A 9,166-nucleotide genomic window follows, 5' to 3' on the forward strand; every position below is an offset into this window, starting at 1 on the left:
TGTTGGTTGTGGTGCTCGCGCCCCGGGCCCTGGTGTGGAGGGGCGCGAGAGGGGGCGCGAGCGGTTTTTTTTTATTTTTTTATAAATGTATTAAAAAAACGTATTATTAAAAAAACTCATAAATTATTTAAAAAAACACACATTAATTAAAAAAACACATTAATATCTAAAAAAAAATTAAAGTACTAAAAAAAACATTATTCTTATTCTTCGGCTTCGGGTTTCGGGTTTAGGGTTCGGTTTCGGGTTTAGGGTTTAGGGTTTAGGGTTTTGGATTTTTGGTTTATTTTGTAAAAGATAAAGTGGTAAAATAAGGATATTATAAATATATATAATATTAAAATTAAAAAAAAGATATTATAAATATTTATAATATTAATATTAATAATATTAATATTAAAAAAATACATTAAATTAACTGAACTGATACACAACCGACAGTTAATCAAATAAACCATAATCGAAAGTTGATCATCAGTTCGATTAGGAGTTTCAAATAATCGAATTATTGGTTTTGGGTTTAGGCCTGAACCGAAGTGACTTGTGCACAACCCTATCATACAGTTATATAGTATGAGCTAGAACCAATTATCAAACCAATAGACACGATAGCTCGCCTCTCAATAGTAAATTTTCATTAGTAATCAAAAAGTGGAATGTAGAAGTACTATAATCAATATGCATAAAAATAAAAAAGTATATGGTCAAGTAACAATCAAACCAGTTCGAATATCACTTCCGATTCGAATCCTTTTAATGTAACCAATGAAATTTTAAAATAGATAAATGGTTCAATTGTAAGTACACAATGTAGAAACGGTTTTGTAGAGAAAATTTTTTTTTTTTTTAATAAAAATAAAGAGCCAACGGCTCTATTTCTAAGCCCCAATGGCTCTTCACGCATTCCCAGGCCAACTTTACGCCCATTTTCACCCGCTAGCCCTCTTGCGCCTGCCTTGGTCTGCGTGCTCGCGCCCCTCTCGCGCCTCGGTGGTGTGGTGCTCGCGCCCCGGGGCGCGAGCGGATGGGCTCACGCGCCCCCTCTCGCGCTCCACACCCCTCAGCCTAAGGCTGAGGGGTGTGGGGGGCGCGAGTGGGGGCTCCAGCCAATAATATTGTGACGTGTGGCAGAGAGAGAAACTTGATAAGATGGGTGTTGGTTGTGGTGCTCGCGCCCCGGGCCCTGGTGTGGAGGGGCGCGAGAGGGGGCGCGAGCGGTTTTTTTTTTATTTTTTTATAAATGTATTAAAAAAACGTATTATTAAAAAAACTCATAAATTATTTAAAAAAACACACATTAATTAAAAAAACACATTAATATCTAAAAAAAAAATTAAAGTACTAAAAAAAACATTATTCTTATTCTTCGGCTTCGGGTTTCGGGTTTAGGGTTCGGTTTCGGGTTTAGGGTTTAGGGTTTAGGGTTTTGGATTTTTGGTTTATTTTGTAAAAGATAAAGTGGTAAAATAAGGATATTATAAATATATATAATATTAAAATTAAAAAAAAGATATTATAAATATTTATAATATTAATATTAATAATATTAATATTAAAAAAATACATTAAATTAACTGAACTGATACACAACCGACAGTTAATCAAATAAACCATAATCGAAAGTTGATCATCAGTTCGATTAGGATTTTCAAATAATCGAATTATTGGTTTTGGGTTTAGGCCTGAACCGAAGTGACTTGTGCACAACCCTATCATACAGTTATATAGTATGAGCTAGAACCAATTATCAAACCAATAGACACGATAGCTCGCCTCTCAATAGTAAATTTTCATTAGTAATCAAAAAGTGGAATGTAGAAGTACTATAATCAATATGCATAAAAATAAAAAAGTATATGGTCAAGTAACAATCAAACCAGTTCGAATATCACTTCCGATTCGAATCCTTTTAATGTAACCAATGAAATTTTAAAATAGATAAATGGTTCAATTGTAAGTACACAATGTAGAAACGGTTTTGTAGAGAAATTTTTTTTTTTTTTTTAATAAAAATAAAGAGCCAACGGCTCTATTTCTAAGCCCCAACGGCTCTTCACGCATTCCCAGGCCAACTTTACGCCCATTTTCACCCGCTAGCCCTCTTGCGCCTGCCTTGGTCTGCGTGCTCGCGCCCCTCTCGCGCCTCGGTGGTGTGGTGCTCGCGCCCCGGGGCGCGAGCGGATGGGCTCACGCGCCCCCTCTCGCGCTCCACACCCCTCAGCCTAAAAGATATTTGTAAAAATTAAGACTTATAAAAAGTTCTATAACTTATCATTCTTTTAATTAATTCTCTGAATATTACTGAGAGACAAGAACTTATGTGGAAAACCGGCCGCGAGCCGAACATTCATAACGGGTGATAGGAATGGTGTTAGGATACGAAACCAGTCATGAGATTGATTAGAAAATTTTTTACAGTACAATTATTGTATTAGGGGATACTCTCATCGAATCAACCCGGCTGGAACCTTCTCATACCCGTTTATCCAATGGAAAATATTGAATTTTGTCAAGATTTTTTTTTTACAATATTTTAAGAAAACTAAAATTACTAAACATGAAATTGATATAATTATATATAAGCAAATGAGCAATATTTGATACTTTAATTTGGTAATAATTTTGAGTGATTTTAATAATTGAAATCTCAATGGACAAGCGTACACAGAAACCGCAAGCAAGTTAATATCATTAACCAGGTTTAACCGAAAACACAGCCAGCAAACTAGCAAACTAATCATAGCTAACTAGTGAATTAATAATTCAATGAAACCCAGACATCAAGAACTGCTGCCATGACTCATGCGGAAAGCTACATTGTTCCATTAACGAAGGAGGTTCAACAGTACTAAAATTCTCACCATAAACATCTTCATTCAACACCGTATTCATCATCGAATCAGACGGCATCATATTCATCATCAGCGAATCAGACGGCCTCATAATAGGGTCCATCAAGTTAGGGTTCCATGATTGCATCATCATCATCATCATCAACTGATTATTATTAATATTATTATCCTATAACCCCAACCCCATATTATGATCATATTCAACATAATAATCATTATTATTATTCTGGATACTCTTCAAACATTCAATCCTGCTTTAGACATCAACGATCTTATTCTCCAACCCTACCGCGAACTCCCTCAACCCCGCTTCCGAGAAACTATCCAAGAAACCAAACCACGAAGGAAACTTGGCCTCCAAGTTCTTCTTTTTCTCCTTCACAAGTTCTTCTTCAACCTTCATCTTCCTGTCTGCGTAGTAATCCGATAAAGTGTAACACTTGATGCTTTCAGGGTTCGTACGTCGGGTACGGCTATAAACATCGATCGACCTGATGAGTTTGTCATGATCACCGGGTGGGAAGATTTGTGGGGTTTCTTGATCTTCGGTGAAGATGATCATGGAAACCTTGACGTCGCAAAGGGTTGCGAGTTCTCGGGCTTTCTTGATCATGCCGTTGTTTCTTGAGTTGAATGTGGTTTTGCGTTTTCTCGGGTTGGTGATCGGCTCCATGGGGATTTTTGCACGACCCATTGAAGAATTAACAATGATCGATATGTTAGGGAATTGAAGAAGATGTTTGAGTTGAGTGATTTGTTTGTATTGTATGTATGTGTGTGTTTAACTGTATAGATCGATGTTGTTTATATAAGGAATTGAGAGGGTGTTGTAGGGTTTTCAACAAGGATGATGAATCTATGAAATTAATGCGAATATATTTTAAAATTAGGAAACCTCATCATAGCCGTTGGGATTGCCAAATAGAATGCCAGGATTATTGATACAATGTTGCAAATACAACTTAGTTACGTAATTATTTCTTTGTTTATTGGGCTAAATTGAGTCTCTCTCGTTGGTCAACTGTCCGTCTAGTGAGTTAGCGTTGATACCCCACCAGTCAAGTCACTGTGGTCAAAAGATATGACATTTGTAAAGTTAGACTCGCTACTGAAGAAAGAGCTCTTATTTGACATTATTTCCCTTTTGCATACGTTTGGCATCGCCACTCCATTCGGCAACATCAACTAATTTGAAAGCCATATATATATTTGACCAGGACGTTTTTCGGATGCCATTAATAACTAACAAATGGCAAGTGCTTTTCCCAGTGTGGGTCCTATTTTAATTGGAACTTGATGAGTTGATCCAGATTCTTACGCTAGTAGTGTACGTAGTAATACTATTAATGTAAATGAGTCGAGACGTTTGTGAGCAACTTGAAATTAAATCTTCAAGTTTGAATTGAGTAGAGATTAGTTTCTTTTTTTTTTGAATAAATGTTACTCATACTATATATTACACCAATAAATCTACTCTTTTACAAGGTTTGAGCTTGTGACCTCGCCGCTAAGAGACAGACACCTCTACCGAATGTGGTATCCCCACATTGACAAGTCAAGATTAAATGACCTCGAACCTGAATACTCATTTTGTTATGAATCTTGTTGGGCCTAAGCCAATAGGCCCAACTCAAAAAACCCATCAAGCAATCTAAATATCTATATAATTGTCTACCATAAAATCTTACGTGTCACTCTCAGGTTGCTCCCCCTTTTCTCTAGGGCCACCAGATTGCTTGATTTCTAAAAGGAGGCTTCTCATGCATTTAACCCGAATTCACGGGTATGGGTCTTACCAAACCCGAATAGTCGTTAAATGGGTTATAACATTTCATTTATTTGTGAAACTATTTCATAATCAAACAATAATTTTTGTGGGTCATAGGTCTCACCAAACCCGAATAACCTTTAAACGGGTTATAATATCTCATCTATTTGTGTATTAACCCTTTAATCATCAAAGGCTAATTTCCACATGTTATAAGTCTTACCAAACCCTAATAGCCCTTAAATGGGTTATAAGATCCCATTTATTGGTAAACATTTTCATCGTTAAACCCTAATTTAATTTATCTGTTTTACATGTTCTTCGTTGTTGGTCTATCATCTCCTTCGCCGATTAACTTTCGATACTACCCACCATCGTCAACTACATCAACGTCCCAGTCCCTTTTTTCATTAGACAAATATTTGTGTTCATGTTTGTTCATTTAAAAAAAATCAACATGTCCGTGTTCGTTTATGTTTGTTCGTTAAAAAAATAAAAAACATACACCTCTCAATTGAAAAAACTTAAACGCTAAAAAATATAATAACAAACTAATATATGTGTATTAAATTAAAACAAAACTACGTTAAAAAATAAAATAAATCGTCAAAAAATAGCAAAACGATTAAAAACAAAAACTTAAATAAACTCCCGTAACACGGGAGGATCAAACTAGTGAATTATAGATGTCTACGTATCACTTGAATTACCTTGGTTGATTATTATTTTGTATTTTGGGAAGTAATCACTTCACATTTAATAAGTCTAACCCTGAGTTCCATATAAATAGTACTTTATTTATGTAAGTATAAATGTATAATAAAGAGAGATTGTATAAAATGTTCTATTTTATACATCTGATCGAAGTCATGTTGTGACATGTATAATTCGGCGATGAGGATATGTGTTCATATAATTATACACTATAATGCGCGCCATATGTTTTTAATTATACAACATACGCAGATAACAACGCATACTATGCATTAGTAGTTACATATATTTATGTATGAAAAAAAGTTATACGTGTTGAAATGGTGACGGCGGAGACGATACTTGATAACAATAAATAATCTATAAACTTTAATTAAATGGATCATACACAATTGAGTCTAAAAACTTACAAATTACATCAAAAGTTGCCTAGATTCTATAATTTTCTTTTTCTGTTCTATCATTCTGTCAATCTGTCGGTTCCCCTGCGCAGGGAGTTTGCAGGGCGGGGTTTCTGAAGGCGAAGCTGCTGATCTCGCTAGAAACTGTATTTGATTTTGATCAGCAAAACAATATAATGACTCCACACACTCTTCTAATGCAGACTCGGGCCGAACGGGCTTAAAATCCAACAGCTTCGCATATTCAACTATTAAATGATACATATAATCATACACTCTATCAATATTCAAACTCTCCATAAAATCCTGCCCTGCTTTTCCTATTGCCTCTGCCTGTTGAAAATGACACGAGTAAATTGCAGTTGTTATCCATTAGATTTACCCTGAACTGCAGGTTCTGTTTAACTGTTCTATAACTATGGTAATTAGAAAGACCGTCCTTTATTTAAAAAGTTGTAAAATATGGGAAAAGATCCAATACAATAATGCCTTAACGTACAATACGTACGCAAATCCATTTTTTCACGAATCGATCCATGAAATCACATCCAAACATCTCGGAATCGTCAATACATATCCAATCAATCATTGGTTCACCGAAAAAAACAGTTTTGGATGGTTAATCGATCAATTTTACACTTTTTTTTCACGAAGACCGTTTCCGAGCGTTTTAGGTTTTTGGCTGAGCGTTTAAGATTTTGTGAACGTTTTCTGAGTGTTTAAGGTTTTTGCCTTTTTTTTTTGCCTTTGAGCGTCTCGCGTACCTACCGTACGTTAAGGCATTAGCGTACAGTAATTGCACCCTGTAAAATATTATGTTCGTTCCACTAACTGGTGTTAAAAATTAACTTTTTCACAAACTGACTATTTTGCCTTTACACCAAAAGGACAAAATGTGTAAAAAAATTATGAAAAATTACACTTTTTTGTCTTTTAAGTGTAAGAGCAAAATAATAATTTTGTAAAAAAGTTACCAGAATTTTAAGCACCAATTAGTATAAAGGACTAATCGTGTTACAAATTTTTCAAATAAAAGTCGTTCTTTGTAATCACATTAGTTGACAAAACATGCAATTTGTGGTAAATCTAAAGTACAAAAAGTGTAATTTACTCTAAAAACACCAGATAAGGTTATGTTTTGATTTGGTTTTGAAAGTGGTTGTATGATATTAAATAACTCACTTCGGCTGGATGCGCGTTTCCCCAATCAACTGCTGTTTTAATCGACGGACATATGTTGTCTGGAGAGATTGGTAAGTAATTCTTCTTTGGGAAAAGACCGCGGCTGAAGAAATCATCGTATGTCGGGTTTATAATAAGCGGAACGCAACCGCATGACAGGATATATTTTAAGCTTACGGACCAAGCATAACCCTCGGCATATATTTTATACCTATAATTAATATTCAGAATCAGATCATCATAAGTTGATAATCGGTTTGCTTTGCTTGTTTTAACGTACCGATGATTGCATTGGGACGAGAGCTTTGACTGCTTAAACCCGTCTAGTGCTTCCTGTGTCCAATTCTGTAGCACGATTTCATATGCGCAAAGAAAAGTTAATGCAGATATAAATAAAAATGTTATTAGATTCATATTAACGTACCTGACGCATGATTAACGCACCCCATTGTATCGTGTCGTTACATTGAAGCAATGCTTCTCTAATTGGAGAAACGACATCCGGATTGCCTTTCCAATACGCGTACGGATGCTTTTTCTTCCAACTTTGCTTTTGTGAACCTTCTTTAATGCTTTGAAACTCTTCTTCCCATGGTCCAATGTTAATCTCTGACCTGGTCAAATATGGTCAATGCTGTTAGCAGGAAAAAGTCAACCACAAAAACATCATAGATTATTATGACTTCAATGATTTTAAAAAGTGTGTTGACTTGTTAACCCGTATAAGAGTTATTAAAAAAGCTAATATTTTGATTTCAAAGATAAAAAGTGTTAAAATATATAGTTATATATTTTTATTTTTATACATTTATCAACTCTTTACTTCCAACAAAACACGTTCAAATCTCGAGCTAAATATATAACCCCAAGTTTGTTAATTGGGAACGAGAGAAAAATACACAAAACAAATTACAAAAACGTTTCATATAAATCGGAGTAATTAATTGTTTAAAATGTTACTAAGTCACTACGTATTACTCATGTTCGCAAATGAACATAAATCGGATTAAAATTCTTACCAGCCCCAAAACGACCAATCCGGAAACGGGATATCATAATGATTCGCAGTGGTACAATACCGAAAAATAGGCACGGGTTTAACCGACTCATTCCTCTCAATAATCGGCTTATCCATACAATCAAACATCATATCCACATCCGGGATTCTCCCGGGATACCTCTTAAGCAGCTGCAAAAGCCCCCAAACCGTAAACATGGCCCGACTCTGCACACAATCATAATAATAATCCACATACAATTTCCCACCAACAATGACAACCCGAAACGACGCAAACTTCTTCACTTCCATCAAATGATCATACGAAACGCGGGTTTCGGCCCACGGCTCAAGATCATGGTGTATCCACCTAAAAAAGCTAGGACACCGGTTCGATTCACCCGTAAACGTGTACTGATCATTACGAGACTTAAATCCACAAGATAAATACGAGCATTGTATGATCTTTGAAGCTCTGGCGATCTTGGTTTCGTTGTTGAATTGTTTTGCCGGGAAATCATGCCAAGGGGTTGGTTTTAGATTGTATCCGATGATGGTTTTGGTTTGTGTTGAGATGTTGTCCACCTGGTGTTCGACGAAATGCCTGAATGAGAAAAAAAGTTTAAAAAAATGTAAAATTTGAATGGGAAAGAAGGTACCTCGAAGAGGAAGATGGCGGTGAGAAGGAGAATAATGAGAAGAACGGTGAAAAGTGGGATGGAATTAGGGTTTCGATTTGGTTTCCGGTGAAACAAGCCCATGGTTTCAGGATGATGATCAACATTGCTGCGTGTGTGATTATTGTATGATTCATGTAAAAAGCAAAACACCACCAATTTGGTGTACCTGTCTCCTACTTCTTCGAATGGTTGAATAATATTGTATGCCATGTTTGGTCCCTATGGTTTTATGTTTTATGGATTTTTATGTTACGGTATCGGGTCTGATTAGCTGAAACATACATATGTTCGTTTATCGAATTGGGTTTGAAAATGTTTTTATTATATATTATTTTTGTTGGGTAATTAAGTAATCTACTAACCGGTTGATTGATTTTTAGTTTTTATGTTTCTGTTTTACTGTTTTACTGGTATGATAATATTGTATAAAATTATGATAGTAAAAAATACATATCGTGTGGAATCCCAACGGGTGATTTTTAATGGTATAACGAGAAATCCAATACCCACAAGTTTATTCAATACTTGACTGGTAAGAGTAAGACCATGTGTAGTGAGCGTTAATCCATTGC

At 35.4% G+C, this 9,166-nt stretch overlaps 2 protein-coding genes across 2 annotated transcripts; both read right to left on the reverse strand.

Annotated features, from left to right (window-relative positions):
- Positions 1-3,108: 3,108 nt before the first annotated feature.
- Positions 3,109-3,546, reverse strand: LOC143611058 (agamous-like MADS-box protein MADS3). Its single transcript, XM_077085369.1, has one exon. The coding sequence runs from the start codon at positions 3,544-3,546 to the stop codon at positions 3,109-3,111; it is 438 nt and encodes a 145-aa protein (XP_076941484.1).
- Positions 3,547-5,681: 2,135 nt separating this feature from the next.
- LOC143611059 (uncharacterized) lies at positions 5,682-8,711 on the reverse strand. The gene is made up of 6 exons (XM_077085371.1): positions 8,574-8,711; positions 7,937-8,499; positions 7,342-7,531; positions 7,198-7,262; positions 6,918-7,128; positions 5,682-6,068 (listed from the first exon to the last, which is right to left on the reverse strand). Exons 1-6 carry the CDS (start codon positions 8,673-8,675, stop codon positions 5,748-5,750), a joined length of 1,452 nt encoding a protein of 483 aa, XP_076941486.1. The 5' UTR covers positions 8,676-8,711; the 3' UTR covers positions 5,682-5,747.
- Between the last annotated feature and the right edge of the window lie 455 nt (positions 8,712-9,166).

Source organism: Bidens hawaiensis, unplaced genomic scaffold (assembly GCF_021521415.1).
Source record: "Bidens hawaiensis isolate Kalapana, Puna unplaced genomic scaffold, B.hawaiensis_p1.1 tig00029031_1, whole genome shotgun sequence".
Lineage (NCBI taxonomy): Eukaryota > Viridiplantae > Streptophyta > Magnoliopsida > Asterales > Asteraceae > Bidens > Bidens hawaiensis.